At 43.0% G+C, this 22,354-nt stretch overlaps 1 protein-coding gene across 1 annotated transcript in view; it reads right to left on the reverse strand.

Moving 5' to 3' along the window:
* ACAD9 (acyl-CoA dehydrogenase family member 9) overlaps positions 1 to 21,069 on the reverse strand; it is a 59,082-nt gene extending 38,013 nt beyond the window's left edge. The window contains exons 1-2 of the mRNA XM_082849080.1: positions 20,891 to 21,069; positions 16,513 to 16,606 (exon numbers count right to left, since the gene is read on the reverse strand). Of these exons, the coding sequence (XP_082705206.1) occupies positions 16,513 to 16,606; positions 20,891 to 21,043 (247 nt within the window). The 5' untranslated portion in view covers positions 21,044 to 21,069. The remainder of the gene's footprint in view (positions 1 to 16,512; positions 16,607 to 20,890) is intronic.
* Between the last annotated feature and the right edge of the window lie 1,285 nt (positions 21,070 to 22,354).

The raw sequence follows: 22,354 nt of genomic DNA on the forward strand, positions 1-22,354 counted from the left end.
AAGTCAGTTAAATAGGGAAAGGATCATCCTTTCAATAAATGTTGCTACAACGATTGGATAGCCACATGCAAAAAAGAAATCCTCAAATGTTACCTCACATCATGAACAAAATTATCTGGGAATGGATCATAAGTCTAAATGTTAACAGATAAAAATATAAACCTTCTAAAAGAAGATATAAAGGAAAATGACCATGACGAATGATCACGGGATCGATCCAAGAAGCTATAACAACTGTAAACATTTATGCACCCAACATAGGAGCACCTCAATACATAAGGCAAATACTAACAGCCATAAAAGGGGAAATCGACAGTAACACATTCATAGTAGGGGACTTTAACACCTCACTCTCAAATGGACAGATCATCCAAAATGAAAATAAATAAGGAAACACAAGCTTTAAATGATACATTAAACAAGATGGACTTAATTGATATTTATAGGACATTCCATCCAAAAACAAAAGAATACACATTTTTCTCAAGTGCTCATGGAACATTCTCCAGGATAGATCATCTCTTGGGTCACAAATCAAGCCTTGGTAAATTTAAGAAAATTGAAATTGTATCAAGTATCTTTTCTGACCACAATGCTATGAGACTAGGTATCAATTACAGGAAAAGATCTGTAAAAAATACAAACACATGGAGGCTAAACAATACGTTACTTAATAACGAAGTGATCACTGAAGAAATCAGAGAGGAAATCAAAAAATACCTAGAAACAAATGACAATGGAGACATGACAACCCAAAACCTATGGGATGCAGCAAAAGCAGTTCTAAGGGGGAAGTTTATAGCAATACAATCCTACCTCAAGAACAGGAAACATCTCGAATAAACAACCTAACCTTGCACCTAAAGCAATTAGAGAAAGAAGAACAAAAAACCCCTAAAGTTAGCAGAAGGAAAGAAATAATAAAGATCAGATCAGAAATAAATGAAAAAGAAATGAAGGAAATGATAGCAAAGATCAATAAAACTAAAAGCTGGTTCTTTGAGAAGATAAACAAAATTGATAAACCATTAGCCAGACTCATCAAGAAAAAAAGGGAGAAGACTCGAATCAATAGAATTAGAAATGAAAAAGGAGAAGTAACAACTGACACTACAGAAATACAAAAGATCATGAGAGATTACTACAAGCAATTCTATGCCAAGAAAATGGACAACCGGGAAGAAATGGAGAAATTCTTAGAAATGCACAACCTGCCAAGACTGAACCAGGAAGAAATAGAAAATATGAACAGACCAATCACAAGCACTGAAATTGAGACTGTGATTAAAACTCCTCCAACAAACAAAAGCCCAGGACCAGATGGCTTCACAGGCAAATTCTATCAAACATTTAGAGAAGAGCTAACACCTATCCTTCTCAAACTCTTCCAAAATACAGCAGAGGGAGGGACACTCCCAAACTCATTCTATGAGGCCACCATCACCCTGATACCAAACCAGACAAAGATGTCACAAAGAAAGAAAACTACAGGCCAATATCACTGATGAACATAGATGAAAAAAATCCTCAACAACATACTAGCAAACAGAATCCAACAGCACATTAAAAGGATCACACACCATGATCAAGTGGGGTTTATTCCAGGAATGCAAGGATTCTTCAATATACGCAAATCAATCAACGTGATATACCATATTAACAAATTGAAGGAGAAAAACCACATGATCATCTCAATACATGCAGAGAAAGCTTTCAACAAAATTCAACACCCATTTATGATAAAAACCCTGCAGAAAGTAGGCATAGAGGGAACTTTCCTCAACATAATAAAGGCCATATATGATAAACCTACAGCCAACATCATCCTCAATGGTGAAAAACTGAAACCATTTCCACTAAGATCAGGAACAAGACAAAGTTGCCCACTCACACCACTATTATTCAACATAGTTTTGGAAGTTTTAGCCACAGCAATCAGAGAAGAAAAAGAAATAAAAGGAATCCAAATAGGAAAAGAAGAAGTAAAGCTGTCACTGTTTGCAAATGACATGATACTATACATAGAGAATCCCAAAGATGCTACCAGAAAACTACTAGAGCTAATCAATGAATTTGGTAAAGTTGCAGGATACAAAATTAATGCACAGAAATCTCTGGCATTCCTATACACTAATGATGAAAAATCTGGAAGTGAAATTAAGAAAACACTTCCATTTACCACTGCAACAAAAAGAATAAAATATCTAGGAATAAACCTACCTAAGGAGACAAAAGACCTGTATGCAGAAAATTATAAGACACTGATGAAAGAAATTAAAGATGATACAAATAGATGGAGAGATATACCATGTTCTTGGATGGGAAGAATCAATATTGTGAAAATGACTCTACTACCCAAAGCAATCTACAGATTCAATGTAATCCCTATCAAACTACCACTGGCATTTTTCACAGAACTAGAACAAAAAATTTCACAATTTGTACGGAAACACAAAAGACCCCGAAGAGCCAAAGCGATCTTGAGAACGAAAAATGGAGCTGGAGAAATCAGGCTCCCTGACTTCAGACTATACTACAAAGCTATAGTAATCAAGACAGTATGGTACTGGCACAAAAACATAAAGACAGATCAATGGAACAGGATAGAAAGCCCAGAGATAAACCCACGCACATATGGTCACCTTACCTTTGATAAAGGAGGCAAGAATACACAGCAGAGAAAAGACGGTCTCGTCAATAAGTGGTGCTGGGAAAACTGGACAGGTACATGTAAAAGTATGAGATTAGAACACTCCCTAACACCATGTACAAAAATAAGCTCAAAATGGATTAAAGACCTAAATGTAAGGCCAGGAACTATCAAACTCTTAGAGGAAAGCATAGGCAGAACACTCTATGACATAAATCACAGCAATATCCTTTTTGACCCACCTCCTAGAGAAATGGAAATAAAACCAAAAATAAACAAATGGGACCTAATGAAACTTCAAAGCTTTTGCACAGCAAAGGAAACCATAAACAAGACCAAAAGACAACCCTCAGAATGGGAGAAAATATTTGCAAATGAAGCAACTGACAAAGGATTAATCTCCAAAATTTACAAGCAGCTCAATAACAAAAAAACAAACAACCCTATCCAAAAATGGGCAGAAGACCTAAATAGACATTTCTCCAAAGAAAATATACAGACTGCAAACACATGAAAAAATGTTCAACATCATTAATCATTAGAGAAATGCAAATCAAAATTACAACGAGATATCACCTCACACCAGTCAGAATGGTCATCATCAAAATATCTAGAAACAATCAATGCTGGAGAGGGTGTGGAGAAAAGGGAACACTCTTGCACTGCTGGTGGGAATGTAAGTTGATACAGCCACTATGGAGAACAGTATGGAGGTTCCTTAAAAAACTACAAATAGAACTACCATATGACCCAGCAATCCCACTACTGGGCATATACCCAGAGAAAACCATGATTCAAAAAGACACATGCACCCCAATATTTATTGCAGCTCTATTTACAATAGCCAGGACATGGAAGCAACCTAAGTGTCCATCATCGGATGAGTGGATAAAGAAGATGTGGCACATATATACAATGGAATAGTACTCAAGCCATAAAAAGAAACAAAATTGAGTTATTTGTAGTGAGGTGGATGGACCTAGAGTCTGTCATACAGAGTGAAGTAAGTCAGAAAGAGAAAAACAGATACCGTATGCTAACACATATATATGGAATCTAAGAAAAAAAAAAAGGTCATGAAGAACCTAGGGGTAAGATGGGAATAAAGACACAGACCTACTAGAAAATGGACTTGAAGATATGGGGAGGGGGAAGGGTAAGCTGTGACAAAGTGAGAGAGTGGCATGGACATATATACACTACCAAACGTAAAACAGATAGCTAGTGGGAAGCAGCTGCATAGCACAGGGAGATCAGCTCGGTGCTTTGTGACCACCTAGAGGGGTGGGATAGGGAGGGTGGGAGGGAGGGAGATGCAAGAGGGAAGAGATATGGGAACATATGTGTATGTATAACTGATTCACTTTGTTATGAAGCAGAAACTAACACACCATTGTAAAGCAATTATACTCCAATAAAGATGTCCAAAAATAAAAAGAAAATCATCATGACCTTGGGTTTGGTAGATATTTTATGTACAATACAAAAAGCATGAACTACAAAAGAAAAAACGTGTACCTAATCAACATTAAAAACTTTTGCTCTTTGAGACACTGTTAAGAAAATGAAAAGTCAAGCCACAGACCAGGAGAAAATTTTTGTAAAACATATACCAATTAAAAGTCTTAAATCCCAGTTTCTAAAAACTGCATAAAATATTTGAAAGACACTTCACCAAACAAAGACATACAGATGGCAAATAAGCACGTGAAAAGATGACTAACATCTTCTTAGTCATTAAGGCAATGAAAATTACAACCACGATGAGATACCATAGCACACCCACTAGAATGACTAGAATTGAAAAGACTGACCGTACCAAGTGCAGACAAAAATGTGGAGCCACTGGAACTCCAATGCACTAGTGGGGATGTGAAGTGGTGACCACTTTGGAAAACAGTTTGGCACTTTCTTAGATTTCAGCATGAACCTACCATATGATTCAGACACTCCATTCCTAGGTATTTCCCCAAGAGAAATGCAAGCACATGTTTATACCAGACTCACAGAAAAATGTTCACGACATCCCTTTTTGTGATAGCTGAAGTCTGGATACCTACCAATTGTCAATGAATAGGTTGATGGATAAACAAATTTTGGTATATGCATACTGATTAAAAAGAAGAACTATTGATGCACACAACACGGATGAAATGCAAAGTTAGGCCAAAAAAGCTGGACAAAAACATACATAACATATGAATCTATTTAAATAAAATTCCAGAAAATGCAAATTAATCTACAGTGACAGAAAGCACATTAGTGGTTGCCCGGGGACAGAGAGAGAATGAAAGGGGCACAAGAAAACTTTTATGGGTTAAAAACAAAATGATACAAAAGACCTTGAGGGATTGGATCAAGATGGTGGAAGAGCAGGACGTAGAGCTCACCTTCTCCCCACAGATACACCAAAAATACATCAAAAATACATCTACGGGACTTCCCTGTTGGCACAGTGGTTAAGAATCTGCCTGCCAATGCAGGGGACACAGGTTCGAGCCCTGGGCTGGGAAAACCCCACATGCCTTGGAGCAACTAAACCCATGCACCACAACTACTGAGTCTGTGTGCCACAACTACTGAAGCCCACACACCTAGAGCCCAGGCTCTGCAACAAGAGAAGCCACCGCAATGAGAAGCCCGTGCACCGCAACAAAGAGTAGCCCCCACTCTCTGCAACTAGAGAAAGCCTGTGAGCAGCAACGAAGACCAATGCAGCCAAAAATAAATATATATATATAAAAAAATTGAAGTCAAGGTCTTGAAGAAATATTTGTACACATATGTTCATAGAAGCATTATTCATAATAGCCAAAAGGTGGAAGCAACTGAAATGTCGAGCAAGAGATGAGTGGGTAAGCAAAATGTGACAGATATAGTCCATTGAATAGATATTATAGATTTGTGAACAAACATATAGATATATAACTATGATATAGACACATACATGGAATATTATTCAGCCTTAAAAAGGAAAAGAAATGGTGACACACGGTACAACACAGCTGAACCTTGAGGACACTAAGCTGTGAAATAAGCCAGTTATAAAAAGACAATACTGTACAATTCCACTTCAGTGAGGTATCTAGAGTAGTCACATCCTTAGGGACAGAAAGCAGATGGTAGTTGCCAGGGACTGGGAAGAGGGGTGATGGGAGGTAACGTTTAATGGGTTCAAGTTTTCGGTTCTGAAGATGAAATGAGCTCTGAAAATGAATGCCGGTGATTGCACAACAATATGAATGTACGTAGTATCACTGAACTGCACACTTCTAAATCATTAAGATAGTTAAATTTTATTATGTATCTTTTACCACAATAAAAAATTTTTTAAAAAACTTAAAAAAATAAATTTAAATGAATTAAAAATTTTTGAAAATGCTTCTACATGTGGAACGACTCTTACAGAACATCTACTGAATGCTGGCAGAAGACCTCAGACTTCCAAAAGGGCACGGAAATCTCCATGTAACTGGGTAGAGCAAAGGAAAAAAGAAAAAAAAGAGAGAGAAGGGAATCAGGATGGGACCTGCGCCTCTGGGAGGGAGCTGTGAAGTGGAACGGTTTCTGCACACTGGGAAGTCCCCTCACTGGTGGGGACAGAGGGTGAGCTCCAAAGCCTTGGAGCAGAGTGCACCAACAGCGGTGCAGAGACCGAAGTGGAAAGAGACCTGCACAGAGGGTTGGTGCCAACCGACACTCGCGAGACTGAAACAATTGTCACTATCCACTGGGGCGGCTGGCGGCTGGGTACTGAAGCTCGGGCTACTGAGGTCAGACCCTGGGGCGAGGACTGGGATTGGCTGGATAAAGACAGCCTGAGGGGGCTGGGGTGTAGTGCGCCACCACTGAGGGAGTCCAGGAAGAAGCCTGGGCCTGCCAGAGAGGCAAGGCACCACTGCTAGGGGACGTGCGAGGAGAGGGGCGGGCCCACCATAGGAGCTTCTTTCTCCAAACGCTCGCAGGCGGCAGGTCACTGCCTACATGAGCTCCAAGGGCAGGAGCAAGCTGCCATCTTGGACTCCAGAGGTGGGCGCAGGCTGCTGCTGCTGCCACCACCAACGGTCTTGGGAGCAGGTGCAGATCACTGCCCCCACCTTCCCAGGAGCCTGCGTGCCTCACCCTGCCGAGGACCTTGCGACCTGGTGCCAACCGCCCAGGGGCATGTGACCCGCCATCACCGCTGCGGAGGGACCCATGACCGGAAGCCAACCACTGCTCCCGCCTCCCTGGGAGCCCACGTGAGCTGTGCACCTGCGTACATGCACGGCCCTACCAAAGGGATATGAGCCAGCATATGCTGAGGAAAGAGACAGCAAGCATCCACAACAAAAACTGCCTTGACGCCAAAAAAAAAAAAAATTAAACCCACACAAGCTACACAGGGACGCTCCTGCATATAAGTAGCCCTCCAAGATTACAGTAGGTAACTGTTTCTCCTAAATTCACAGACTAAGAGAAATATAAGCAAAATGAAGAAGCAGAGGAATCACTCTCAGTTAAAAGACCAAGAAAATTCCCCTGAAGGAACAATGAAACAGACCTCTTCAGTCTAACAGACACCAAGGGACTTCCCTGGTGGTCCACTGGCTAAGACTCCATGCTCCTAATGTAGGGGGCCTGGGTTCAATCCCTGGTCAGGGAATTATATCCCATATGCCACAACTAAGAGTTCGCATGCTGCAACTAAAGATTCCCCATGCCACAACTAAAAGATCCCGCATGCCGCAATGAAGACCCAGCACAGCCAAATAAATAAATAAATAAAAATTAATAGACACTGAGTTCAAGAAGGAGATAATGAAAATACTGAAAGAATTAAGAAAGGTTATTGACAGAAATTCAGATTACCATAAAAATGAACTAGAAACTATAAGAAGGACCCAAGAAAAGTTAGAAAATTCATTTGCCGAGACGAAAGCCGAGCTCAAGGCAATGAAGAGCAGAATGAATAATGCAGAAGAAAGAATAAGTGACCTGGAAGACAGACTAATGGAAATTACCCAATCATAACAGCAGACAGGAAACCAAATGCAAAAAAATGAAAGCAATATAAGAGACCTATGGGATAATATAAAGTGGGTCAATCTACACATAATAGGAATTCCAGAAGGAGAAGAGAAAAGGGGATTGAAAATGTATTTGAAGAAATTATGGCTGAAAACTTCCCAAACCTAAAGAAGGAAACATATCCAGATACAGGACGCACAGAGGGTCCCACACAAGTTGAACCCAAACAGACCTACACCAAGATATATTATAATAAAAGTGGCAAAAGTTAAAGAGAGGATTCTAATGGCAGCAAGAGGAAAACATTTCTTTACAAAGGAACCCCCATAAGGCTATCAGCTGATTTCTCTACAAAAACACTGCAGGCCAGAAGGGAGTGGCAAAATATAGTCAAAGTCTTGAAAGACAAAAATCTGCAACCTAGGATACTCTACCCAGCAAGATTATCATTTAGAATAGGAGGAGAAATAAAGAATTTCTCAGACAAGCAAAAACTAAAAATATAGCAATACTAAACCTATCCGAAAAGAAATATTGTAAGGTCATCATCTCTAAACAGAAAAGAAGCAAGAAGAAATAGGAAAGAGGAAATCACAATTGGAAGTAAATCACATAAATCAGCCAGTATACAGATCAAAAAGAAAAGAAAAAAAACCTGTTTGTGAAAGCAATGATAAACACAACGAATAGCAAAAGGATAAACATGAAGATGCAAAAAGGGACATCAAAATCGTAAAATGTGGGGAAGGGGAGTAAAAAAAAATGCAGATTCTTTTTTTTTTTAGAATGTGTTTGAGCCTTTATGACTATCAGTCTAAAGAAAGCAGATATAGGAAAGGGTTAACATATAATAATTGAGAAACAGGGCAACCACAAATCAAAAACATAGATTCACAAAAACCTAGTAGAGGAGAACACAAGCATAAAAGGAAATCATCAAACCTCAAAAAGAAAAAAAGAAAAGGGAACAAAGAAGAAACAAGGTTTGAAATGGCAATAAATACTTATGTGACAGTAATTACCTTAAATGTCAATGGACTAAATGCTCCAATCAAAAGACAGACTGGCAAACTGGATTAAAAAAACCAAGAGCCTACCATAAGCTGCCTACCAGCGACCCACCTGAGGGCTAACACATAGATTGAAAGTGAGGGGATGGAAAAATATATTTCATGCAAACTGAAATGACAAGAAAGCAGGATTTGCAATAATCATATCAGATAAAATAGATTAAAGCAAACGTTATAGAGAAAGATAAAGAAGGACACTATATAATAACAGGATCAGTACAAGAAGAGGATTTTACACTCATCAACATATATGCACCTAATATAGGACCACCCATACATACAACAAACACCAACAGACATAAAGGGAGAATGGATAGAAATACAATAGTAAGAGACTTTAATACCCCACTCACATCAATGGACAGATCTTCCAGACAGAATCAATAAGGCAACAGAGGTCCTAAATGATACAACAGAACAGTTAGACTTAATTGATATTTTCAGGACACTACATCAAAAAAACCAGAATAGGGCTTCCCTGGTGGTGCAGTCATTGAGAGTCCGCCTGCTGATGCAGGGGACACGGGTTCGTGCCCTGGTCCGGGAAGATCCCACATGCCACAGAGTGGCTGGGCCGGTGAGCCATGGCTGCGGAGCCTGTGCGTCCGGCGCCTGTGCTCCGCAACGGGAGAGGCCACAACAGTGAGACACCCGTGTACCTCAAAAAAACCCAAAAAAACAGAATATACAATCATTTCAAGCGTACACGGAACATTCTCTAGGACTGACCACATCCTAGGGCACAAAACTAAGCTCAACAAGTTTAATAGGAGTACAGAAATTATTTCAAGCATCTTCTCTGACCACAGTGGCATGAAACTAGAAATCAACAACAGGATAAGAAACGAGAAAAAAGACTACATGGAGACAAAATACCATGCTACTAAAACACCAATGGGTCAATAAGGAAATTAAAAAGGAAATTAAAAAATACCTTGAGACAAACGACAAGGAAAACACAACTATGCAAAGTCTATGGGACACAGCAAAAGCAGTTCTTAGAGGGAAGTTCGTAGAGATACAGGCCTTCATCAAAAAACAAGAAAAATCTCAAGTAAACAACCTAACCTACCACCTAAAAAGAATTAGAAAAAGAAGAACAAACTAAACCTTACATCAGTAGAAGGAAGGAAAGAATAAAGATCAGGGTGAAAATAAACTAATTAGAGATTAAAAAAACAATAGAAAAAAATCAACAAAAATAAGGGCTGGTTCTTTGAAAGGGTAAACAAAGTTGACAAACCTCTGGCCACGCTCACCAAGAAAAGACAGAGAACCCAAATAAACAAGAAATGAAAAAGGAGAAATCTCAACTGATATTGCAGAAATACAGAAGACCGTAAGAGAATACTATGAACAATTACATGTCAACAAATTTGACAACCTAGAAGAAATGGACAATTTTCTAGAAACATACAGCCCACCAAATTTAATCAAGAAGAAATAGGTAATTTGAACAGAACGACCACTAGAAGAGAAATAGAATCGGTAATAAAAAAAACTTCCTAAAAACAAAAGTCCAGGACCCGATGGCTTCACAGGTGAATTCTACCACACATACAAAGAAGGACTTACACGGATTCTTCTCAAACTCTGTCAAAAGACTGCAGAGGAGGGAACACTCCCAAAGACATTCTGTGAAGCCACAATCACCCGGATACCAAAACCAGACAAAGATACCACCAAAAAAAGAAAATTACAGGTCAATATCTTTGATGAATATAGATGCAAAAATTCTCAACAAGATATTAGCAAACCGAATCCAACAACACATAAAAAACATCATACACCACGACCAAGTTCGACTCATCCCAGGTTCACAAGGATGCTTCAACATATGCAAATCAATCAATGTAATACAAATTAATAAAAGAAAAGTAAAAAACCACATGATCATCTCAATAGATGCAGAAAAAGCATTTGACAAAATTCAGCATCCATTCATGATAAAAACTCTTACCAAAGTGGGAATAGAGAGAACATATCTCAACATAATAAAAGCCATTTATGAGAAATCCCGATATAATACCCAATATAATACAAACAGCTAATATAATACTCAACGGTGAAAAGCTGAAAGACTTCAGACAAGAAAAACAAATAAAAGGCATCCAAATTGGAAGGGAAGAGGTGAAACTGTCACTACATGCAGATGACATGATACTATATATAGATAACCCTAAGGACTCTACACAAGAACTACCAGATCTAATAAATGAATTCAGCAAAGTAGCAGGATACACGATAAACATTCAGAAATCAGTTGCATTCCTTTACACTAACAATGAAATACCAGAAAGGGAATGTAAAAAAAAAAAAACCTACCGTTTAAAATTGCACCAATAAAAAAAAAAACACCTAGGAATAAACCTGACCAAGGAGATGAAAGACTTACACGCTGAGAACTATAAAACATTAATAAAGGAAATAAAAGAGGAGTCAAAGAAATGGAAAGATATCCCACACTCTTGGACTGGAAGAATTAATATTGCTAAAATAGCAATACCACCCAAAGCAATCTACAGGTTTAATGTGATCCCTATCAAATTACCCATGACATTTTCCACAGAAGTAGAATAATCCAAAAATTTATATGGACCCATAAAAGACCCAGGATTGCCAGAGCAATCCTGAGGGGGGGGGGGGGGGGAAAGCAGGAGGCATAACTCTCCCAGACTTCAGACAATACTACAAAGCTACAGGGACTTCCCTGGTGGTCCAGTGGCTTCCCTGGTGGTCCCGTGGCTAGTCCCTGGTCAGGGAACTAGATCTAGTCTAGTCCCTGGTCAGGGAACTAGATCCCACATGCTGCAACTAAAAGTTTGCATGCAGCAACCAAGTCCTGCATGCTGCAATCAGAGATCCCACAGGCCACAACTAAAGATCCCGTGTGCCACAACAAAGATCCTGCATGCTGTAACTAAGTCCCGGTGCAGCCAAATAAATAAATATTAAAAAAAAAAAACCCAAAACAAAGCTACAGTAATCAAAACAGTGTGTTATTGGTATAAAAACAGGCATACGGATCAATGGAACAGAATAGAAAGCCCAAAAATAAACCCAGACACCTATGATCAACTAATTTTCGACAAAGGAGGCAAGAATATAAAATGGGAAAAAGACTTTCTCTTCAGCAAGTGGTGCTGGGAAAGTTTGACAGCTGCATGTAAATCAATATAGTTAGAACACAACCCCACACCATACACAAAAATAAACTCAAAATGGCTTAAAGACTTAAACATAAGACATGACACCACAGAACTCCTAGAAGAGAACATAGGCAAAACATTCTCTGACATAAATCCTACCAATGTTTTCTTAGGTCAGTCTCCCAAGGCAACAGAAAGAAAACCAAAAATAAACAAACAGGACCTAATCAAACTTACAAGCTTTTGCACAGCAAAGGAAACCATAAAAAAAAACGAAAAGACAACCTATGGAACGGGAGAAAATATTTGCAAATGATGGGACAGACAAGGGCTTAATCTCCAAAATATACAAACAGCTCATACAACTCAACGACAGAAAAAATGGACAGAAGCGAAAAATGGACAGAAGACCTAAATAGACATTTCTTCAAAGAAGACATACGGCTGGCCAGTAGGCACATGAAAAGATGCTCAACATCTCTAATCATTAGAGAAATGCAAATCAAACTACAATGAGGTACCACCTCACACTGGTCAGAATGGCCATCATTACAAAGTCTATAAATAACAAATGCTGGAGAGGGTGTGGAGAAAAGGGAACCTTCCTACACTGTTGGTGGGAATGTAAATTGGTGCAGCCATTATGGAGAACAGTATGGAGGTTCCTCAGAAAACTAAAAATAGAATTAACGTATGACCCAGCAATCCCACTCCTGGGAATATATCCAGACAAAACTCTAATCCAGAAAGATACATGCACCCGTATGTTCATAGCAGCAGTATTCACAATAGCCAAAACAGGGAAACAACCTGAATGTCCACTGACAGATGAATGGATCAAGATGTGGTACATGTATACAATGGAATACTACTCAGCCATAAAAAAGAATGAAATAATGCCATTTGCAGCAACATGGGTGCAACTAGAGATTATCATACTAAGTGAAGTAAGTGAGAATAAGAAAGACAAATACCGTATGATATCGCTTATATGGGGAATCTAAAATATGGCACAAATGAACTTATTTACAAAACAGAAACAGACTCACAGACATAGAGAACAGACCTGTGGTTGCCCCAGCGCAGGGGTGGAGGGTAGAGATGAACTGGGAGTTTGGGGTTGGTAGATGCAAACTATTACATATACAATGGATAAAGAACAAGGTCCTACATATAGCACAGGGAACTATATTCAATATCCTGTGATATACCATAATGGAAAAGAATATAAAAAAAGAACCTATATATGTGTATAGCTGAGTCACTTTGCTGTACAGCAGAGACTGGCACAGCATTGTAAATCAGCTATACTTCAATTAAAAAAGGGGAAAAAAAAGACCTTATTTACAAAGCAGAAAGAGACTCTCAGACACAGAAAACAATCTTATGGTTACCAAAGGGGAAAGGTGTGGGGAGGGATAAATTAGGAGCTTGGGATTAACACCTACACACTACTATACACAATACAGGTAACCAACAAGGACCTACCATATAGCCCAGGGAACTACACTATTTTTTAACAACCTATAAGGGAAAAGAATCTGAAAAAGAATATATATATATCTGAATCACTATGCTGTACACCTGAGACTAACACAACTTTGTAAATGAACTATAACTTTTAAAAAGTTTAATAATAAATTTTAATTGTTAAACTTAAAAAAAAACCTTTTAGAGGTAACGGGTATGTTTATTATGTTAATTGTGTTGATGCTTCCTTGGCAGTAAAGTTTACATGCCAAAATTTATCAAACTGTACACTTTAAATATGTGCAATTTATTGTAAATTAATTATACCTCAATTAAAATTGGAAGAAAAAAAGAAAAGCCTGACAAACCAGATAGTAAGTATAAACAGAAGAACAAGGAACTAAGGAACTAAAAATAGATAGGAGTAGTAAGATAAACACTAGAACAAAAATAGAATAGAAGCAAAACGTATTTATACACAACTCAGCAACTTTTAAAACTAGAAACATGATAGCTCTGTAGATCAGCAGTTCTCAAAGGGTGCCCAGGGGACCTGCCAGACTTCCAGGGAGTCCACAGAAGAAAACTATTTTAATAAAAGAAAGATGCTCTTTGCCTTTTTAATCCTAGTTCTCTCATGAGCCTACAGTGGAGTCTTCCAGGGCCTATGTGGTTTGTATCACAGATTAAATGTAGAAACAGATATAAGAATCCAGCATCTTCCAATAAGCCAAAAAATTTGCGAAACTGTAACAATGCCACTCTTCATCAAAAACACTGTTTATTCATTGCAGCACTATTTACAATAGCCAAGACATGGAAGCAACCAAAATGTCCAACAACAGAGGAATGGATAAAGATGTGGTGGACTTCCCTGGTGGTGCAGTGGTTAAGAATCTGCCTGCCAATGCAGGAGACACGGGCTCGATCCCTGGTCTGGGAAGATCCCACATACTGCAGAGCAACTAAGCCCCTGTGCCACAACTACAGAGGCCGTGTGCCACAACTACTGAAGCCCGTGAGGCTAGAGCCCATACTCTACAACGAGAAGCCACCGCAAAGAGAAGCCTGCACACCACAACGAAGAGTAGCCTCCGCTCGCCACAACCAGAGAAAGCCCGCGCGCAGCAACGACGACCCAACGAAGCCATAAATAAATAAATTTATTTTTTTTAAAAAAAATGTGGTACACATATACAATGGAATATTACACATATACAATGGGATATTGCTCAGTAATATACAATGGAATATTACTAAAATTGAAATAATGCCATTTGCAGCAACATGGATGGACCTAGAGATTATCATACAAAGTCTAGTAAGTCAGACAGAGAAACACAAATATCACCCTTATATGGAATCTAATTTTTAAAAAAATGATACAAATGAACTTACAAAACAGAAACAGACCTACAGATATCGAAAACAAACTCATGGTTACCAAAGGGGAAACGTGGGAGGGAGGGATAAATTAGGAGGTTGGGATTAACATACACACACTACTATATATGATAGATAACCAACAAGGACCTACTGTATAGCACAGGGAACTCTACACAATAATGTTATAGGGTTTCCCTGATGGCCAGTGGTTAAGAATCTGCCTGCCAACGCAGGAAACACAGGTTAAAGCCCTGGTCTGGGAAGATCCCACATGCCGCGGAGCAGCTAAGCCTGCGTGCCACAACTACTGAGCCCGTGAGCCACAACTACTGAAGCCTGCACGCCTAGAGCCCATGCTCCACAACAAGAGAAGTCACCGCAATGAGTAGCCCCTGCTCGTCGCAACTAGAGAAAGCCCGTGCGCAGCAACGAAGACCCAACGCAGCCAAAAAATAAATTAATTTATAAAAAAAATAAAATCTTGTTAAAAAAGTAACCTGTGATAACCTATATAAAAGAATCTGAAAAAGAATGAATATATGTATAACTGAAACACTTTGCTGTACACCTGAAACTAATACATTATAAATCAACTACACTCCAATAAAATAAAAAAAAATAGTTTAATAACTGAAAAAAGACATTGTTTATGTTAACATGTGATGGGCTTATTATTTTTAAATGAAGTAATAAATGAACACAGCATTTTAAAAATTCCTCAGTTTTAATTTGTAAAAGGGCACCAGTTGATAGATAAAACCCACACAAACAAAACTCCTTGGGGTCCTGAGCGGTGGGGAAGCACTGCTGTCAATCTGTCATTGCTCAACCCCCCAAGGGACTCCCGTAGGCAGAGGTCACTACCCTCACTAAGGGCAGTGACCCCTGAGTGAGGGACCCTGCACTCCACACTGGTGCCCTCAACCTATGGTCTGGTCCCTAGATCATGCCTGGTTCCTAACAAGCTAAGTACAGAAATCAAGATTAAACCTTCAGAAACATTTACAGCAATTTTACATTGCCACACAACCAAGCACATGATCGATGTATTTTGTATGTTTTTTTAATTCCATTTTTCGAATTGTTCATTTTTATTGTATTTTATAAAAGTGTTAGCCTGCAACAGTTTGAAATGTTTCAAGTGGTCCTTCACCACAGATACATTAAGAAGCACTAAAGTCGGGACTTCCCTGGTGCTCCAGTGGCTTAAACTCTGTGCTCCCAATGCAGGGGGCCTGGGTTCAATCCCTGGTCAGGGAACTGGATCCCACATGCAGCCAAAAAAAAAAAAAAAAAAGGGCACTGAACTAGATATCATATAATTAAAGAGCAGTTGGACTTATTTATTTATTTATTTTTGGCTGCGTTGGGTCTTCATTGCAGCGTGCCGGCTTTTCTCTAGTTGCGGTGAGCAGGGGCTACTCTTCGTTGCAGCGTGCGGGCTTCTCATCGCGGTGGTTTCTCTTGTTGCAGAGCACGGGTTCTAGGTGTGCGGGCTTCAGTGGTTGTAAAATGCGGGCTCAGTAGTTGTGGCGCACGGGCTTAGTTGCTCCGCGGCATGTGGGATCTTCCCAGACCAGGGCTCAAACCGTGTCCGCTGCAACTGGCAGGCGGATTCTTAACCACTGCGCTGCCAGGGAAGCCCTGGAACGATCTTTTAAGCAAAATATGTCGATAGTACTATTTCTCCATGATTAACGTACACTGCTCCTAACATGAGTATCAAAGCATTGCCATTAAAATGGAAATCGCTAATGGTAAAGAAAATCATACATACCCTCTTCAGTGAAGAATTTTTCTACAGGTCCCACAAACTGATTAATTTCATTAAGTTCATCTTGGCTAACTTCCGGAAATGGGAAAACTTCTTTCTAAAAATGATAAACATGTAGTAAAAATTTAATTTTTGGCAACCTCCCATAGTGGCAATATCAACCCAAAGGGAAGGAAAAAGACTTGCTAGTTTCCACATCGGCTGGCAGGGCCTTACTCGCTGAAGGAACCGGAAAGCAAACTTCAGAAGGAGCTTAAGACAAGGAATGGCGTTAGACTCCAGCACCTTGGTTCATCCTCCTCCCTGACCCAAAATTGTTCCTAATTTTGGTCAGCCTGCCCCATGGAGCAGAGAGCCTGGACTAACATTTCAAAGCCCAGTCTGAGCCCTGATTTGCAGCTTACTAACTGGGCAGCCTTAGTCACATCCCATCGCCTGTCCACACTGCCGTTTTCTCACCTATGATGAGCAGGTAATATTTACTCAAGGTCGTTGTGAGGACCATGGAAGATAATGCATGAGCAAGCTCTTTACCAAAACACAGAAATCCACCTCAGTTATCCTGTGAGCTCAAAGATGCTGCCACCGACAAGAACGTACTGTGGTCACGGGTCTGACGTCTTGCCGGGTTCCCACCTGGCTGCTCGCTCCAGCACCCGCCCGTCCCGCCTAATGAGCCCTGCTCCGTGCGCTGAGCAGGGCCACCAGAGGAGGCCCAGACAAGGAGCCAGATCAACCGGAATGCAGCCCTGGCTCTGCCGATTCTTAGATGTGTGATGGGCAAGTCACACCCCTTCTCAGTGTCAGTTTCTCTCCTGCTACAGGTGATGCCTCAGAAGGCAGCTGTGAGGCTCAAAGGAGATGAGGTGTCCTGAACACGAAATAGCTGCAATTATCTGTATTGGGTACTGGCTCTGCTCCTGTCCCCACAGCCTGGAAAGCGACTCCGCTTCAAGTCTACCTCAAACTGATAGAGGAGTGGACAATGTTTCCAACTGACCCTGGATTCCCAACCAGGCCATGGCTATATGCTGCCTAAAATCATCCCGCTGTGCCCTCTGGCTTTTGGGCTCCATCCCCCCCCCACCCCCACCCCCCCGGTTAGCTGCCAGCGTGACCCGAGTATCTGGATTTGACTGACACCTGCTGAGAAGCGATGTCCCAGGCCCTAAGCCGCCCCCAGGAGCCCTGCCTCTCCTCACAGCACCTCTCACCAAGCGTCCTGAGAAAGGTCTTCAAAGCAGAGGAGTCCTGTCTCCTCTCGAGCCCTGTGAATAATCAGCCACTCTAGTTACAGGCTCCCAATCTACTTTCTTCTTTCCGGCCACCTGTACAGGTGATAGGTGGGTGCCATGCCCAAACTTAAAGGAATCCCTGCCTCCAGGCCACCTTCGGCCCTGCCCCTAAGGTGGTCTACAAGGAAATTACACTGAGCTGTCACCACCCCGCAGCCGCTTAGAACAAAGCCGGCTCTTTAGCCGACTGTAGAGGCCACGTCCACTGCGCCGGCCTGCAACGGGCTCACCTGGGCCTGGTGCAATGGCTGTGTTAGAGGGAGATGATTCTGGTACCAGCGAGCAGCCAGGTGAGAGGAGAGAACAGGCTGGGAACCAGGTGGCCTCAACTGCAACCAGGTGGCCCAATGGACAACTGTCCCCAGGAGAGAGATCTCGTGCACATGTGAGAACAAATCTCTGATGGCAGTGTTCAGAGTCTAAATGGGGTGCCTCATGGGCGATGGGTTCAATTTCACCAGCACTTTTCAGATTTTTGAAAGTACAACCGGTTTTTCAAATAAATCCAGTGCAGAAACCAAATATGCAAAACAGATACAAGCCAGGCTGCTCTGGCTGAGGCTGTGAACGGGGAGAAAAGTCACGCAGCTCCCTCCCACTTGACTCCCCCACTAGTCCCTGCAGCAGCCCTGGGGGTGCTCTCAGGAACAGCCTGGGTCCAACTGAGGGCAGGGGGACAACTGCCGGCCTGCGTGATCATGAAGGTCTCCTTCTGTTCCGAGATTCTAAGCATCTCGGATACCACGTTGCCGCTCAAACCCCAACAATGCTGCGAGAGACGATGTCTGCCTGAACCAGGGAGGTACCGGCGGGAGTGCTTAAAAGCTGTCCGATTCTAAATAGAACCTGAACGTCGAGAAAACGGCATCTGCTGTTGGATTTGATGTGGCTTATGAGAACAGGAGGTGTCAAAGCTGACTCCAGGTATTTGACCTGAACAAGTGGAACAGCAGTCACCACCCTCTCCGATAAGAAGAGTGGGAGGAAAGACAGGATTGGGTGGGCAGACCAGGAGCTCAGCTTCGGGTGGGCTAGACTGGCGATGCCTAGTAACATGCAAGTGTAGCTTCTGAGTAGAAAGGTAGATATGAAGAGTATGGAGTTCAGGGGAGAAATCTCAGCTGGAGAAATAAATGTGCATCCTCAGGATACTGACAGCATGATACTGAATTAGATTATCAGAGGAATGCTTGTAGGTGAAAAGAGAAGTCCACAGACTAAGCCTTAGAAAACTTCAACTCCGACTGAGCTGGTTGGAAATGCTGTCTAATGTTTGGACTCGTCAAGGAGCCAAGAAGGAATCAATGTCCTTGAGTAGCTGAGAAAGCTTGGGGTACAGTTGGCCTTTGCTGGGAGTGGACGGTTCCCCACATCAATGCAGAGAACGCAGATGACACGGGCACACATGTGGGGAGGAGGGGGTAAGCGTGGTGGTAGAAGTTCTTACCTGACTGCGTGTATTTTCTCAGTGAAACAGGAAGCAAAGCCGACAGGTGAGAGTGCGGATGGGGGAGGTGGCGCCATAGGTTTGGAGAAAGAGGAGCCTGAAATGAGACAGGCTGGGACCTGGGACTCTTTGCTGCAGTGCTGCAATCATTGCACCTGGACACACCTCTCCTTGAGCAACAAAACACAAAGAAGCTATATGGGACTAAAAATAACTGCGTGCATGCGCAGCTGGGGCAAATTCTGGATCCAACAGATACAAAAAGACCAAAAAAAAAAAAAACCAACTGCCACTTTTGAAGAGCCTGGAGCAAAAACAGGGTACCCCACATGCCCCCTGCACACACCACCACCTAAGGGGTGGACAAAACACCTAAGCCACCCCTCCGGCCTGACCCCTGGACACATTTCTACCCTCACCCCATATAAGAAACCAGTTTGCCCCTCTCAGGGATTGAGCTAGCAAGGGAACATGCTGTTTGTTCTTCTTCCCCCCTGCTGCAGCAGAGGCCCCGATAAAGCCTTGCCTGAATTTCTTGTCTGGCCTCTAGTAAATTTCTATTTCTTGGGGAAGGCCAAGAACCCTGGTCGGTAACAGAAAAATGTGTTCTTTCTTCCCCAAGCTGCTGGGAGCCACGGGGGTCCCACGACAGAGCACCACACAGCCCCAGGTTCTGGAGGAAACGGCTTCCCTAACTTTTAAGACCTAGCTTCGTACTTCTAGCAGGGCAAACTACTCCAGTCAGAGTGTCTGCATCTGTGCCTGACGACCTTGGAGAATGTCCTAGAAAAACCAGGGAATAACTCCTAAAGTAATACAGAATCAGTCAACATTCCAGCCAAGCTCAAAGCACTTTACACACATTTTTCTTTGGCTTGTGGGCCACCTGTAGGAGGGGGCGAGGGCTGTTTTTACTCCTATTTTCTGTATGAGAGCACTGAGGCACTTCACAGGAGCTATTAGCCCAAGGTCACAAGACTAGCAGGTGTTGACGCCAGCACCGACTACTCATTCTGCTGCTTCAGGAACCTGTACCGCATCTTAACAGTTTAAAAAGCATTTCCACGTATATACGTCTCGTTACAACACATCTGAGACGCAGAACACATCGCAAGCTCCGTTTTAAGGCTGAAAGAACTGGGACTCAAAGTCACAGAGTCAAGGTCAAATCCAAGCCTTCTGACTATAAGAGTCCGGTGAGTGCTTAGTAACACTAGGTCGTGCGACCCGTGGAAGGGACGGGCGGGGAAGGCACCTTTGAGCCGGGCTTCTGGGGAACCTGAAAGGTGGGGTGAGCCGTTGAGACTCGGCCGTGGAAGCCAACAGAGAGAGGAGCGGCATGGTCTGTGCTTAGGAAACAGAAAACCCCCTCCAGCCCCCCCCCCAGTTCGCGGCCGGAGTGTTGAGTTGCGGATCACTTAGCGACCACCTCGCCTAGGGTTTCCCAGGGTGTCTCGGCAGGAGTTACCTCGAACACAGGTCAAAACCATAGCTCCTCAGGGCCACAGGGTTAGCACACCCGCCCGCAGGTGCGTTTCTAAGGCAGGTGTGGGGACTCTAACCAGGCTCGACCGGGCCCTTCCCGCAAAGGGCAAAAGGCGAGGAGGAAGGGCAATGGCCGGCCGGGGCTCGGCGTTACCTTCTCGATTTTGCCCAGGAAGAGCTCCTTGGCGAAAGCTTGGCTCGGTGGACTGGTGCGCAGCGGGCGCCGACTCGCGGTGAAAGCCACCAGGGCACGGCCCAAGCGCGCCGCCGCCGCCGCCGAGCGCAAGAAGAGCCCGCAGCCGCTCATGCCGTCCCGAGTCGCTCTCGCCGCCGCCGCCGCCGCCGCCGCCGCTTTCCCAGCGCCTCAGTCACTTGCCCCGGGATCGCGCCTCCCGATGACGCCACCCATCTGCGTCGGCCCGCCGGCCGCCAACGCGCTTGCGCGGCCTCGGGCCCTGGCCGGGGCCGCGGCCAATCTTGACGGTTTCGCGAATGGGCGGCTTCGCGATTGGGCGGCGGCGGCGTGCTGTTTTCAAGCACCTGCAGTGGTTTTGCCTAAATGCCGTAAACTACCTGCCGGGGCAGCGTCTCTGGGAGCCGGAACCTAAGCGGTGGCCCAGCTGCCTCCACTTGCCTCCCTCTCGCCAGCTGGGGCGACGAGGACATGGTGGAACTACAAAGCGGGGGGTGGGGGAAATTCACGATATTGGTTATCTCTGGAGGGAGCGCGCACACGGGTTACGGTCCTTGCTTTAAGTGGGTGATTAGTGAGGATTCCTTTGGTTTTGCTTCATAGCTTACGTATTTGTCAAATATATGGGGGGTGGGGAGAAGAAAAGGAAAGAGATATTCCACCAGAGAGGTCTGGATAAGACCCTGTAGTTACTACGTCCCTGGGAAACGCCAACCTGAAGGGCAAGGGTGGGGGAGAAGCTGGAGCTGGGACCGGTGGCAGGGACGGGATAGGGGGGAGGGCGCCCCCCTCCCCACACCCAGCGATGCCCTGAAGGCCCTCCTCACCTGTGCCTGCGCCCTGCCTGTCGCATTTACAGGGCAGTAACAATACGCCTTTTTCTCATTGGAAATGCTCTCTGCCACCGTCAATATTCAGAGAGCAGTGGGAAACGCATTCAGCTCAACGTGCTGTGCCAGACCCAATAAAAGGTACACTTGTTTGGGTAAAGACTTGATGAAAACGCAGTCCTTCTCGGGGGGGACTCGAACCCAGCCAAAACTCAGATTGGGACTCAACCCCCCCTCCTGCATCGCAGATGTGGACGCGAACCCACTGTCTTTTAACTAAAACCTCTCACCTGGTGTTAGGACTTAACTGAAGCTCAGCTTCTTTTGTCTGGTTGCAGAAGGAAGTCGGTGTGAGGCAAAGTGATAGGTAAAGAGTGAGTCTGTTAGCATAGGACGCTTGTGAGAGATACAAGCGGGCTGGCAAGAGAACTGAGCCCTGAGAACCAAGAGGACTACATCTTTATCATCCGAGAAAAAGTGGGGAGGGGAGAAGACCACCTTCTTCCTCATTCTTAGGCAAACGTCAAGGCTTACATCATTAGTTCCTCCTGTGACCCTATATGGTCTGACCAGGGCTGTCATGGCGCTATTTAAT

The sequence above is a fragment of the Leucopleurus acutus genome (genome assembly GCF_964270905.1).
Source record: "Leucopleurus acutus genome assembly, chromosome: 10".
Classification (NCBI taxonomy): Eukaryota; Metazoa; Chordata; class Mammalia; order Artiodactyla; family Delphinidae; genus Leucopleurus; species Leucopleurus acutus.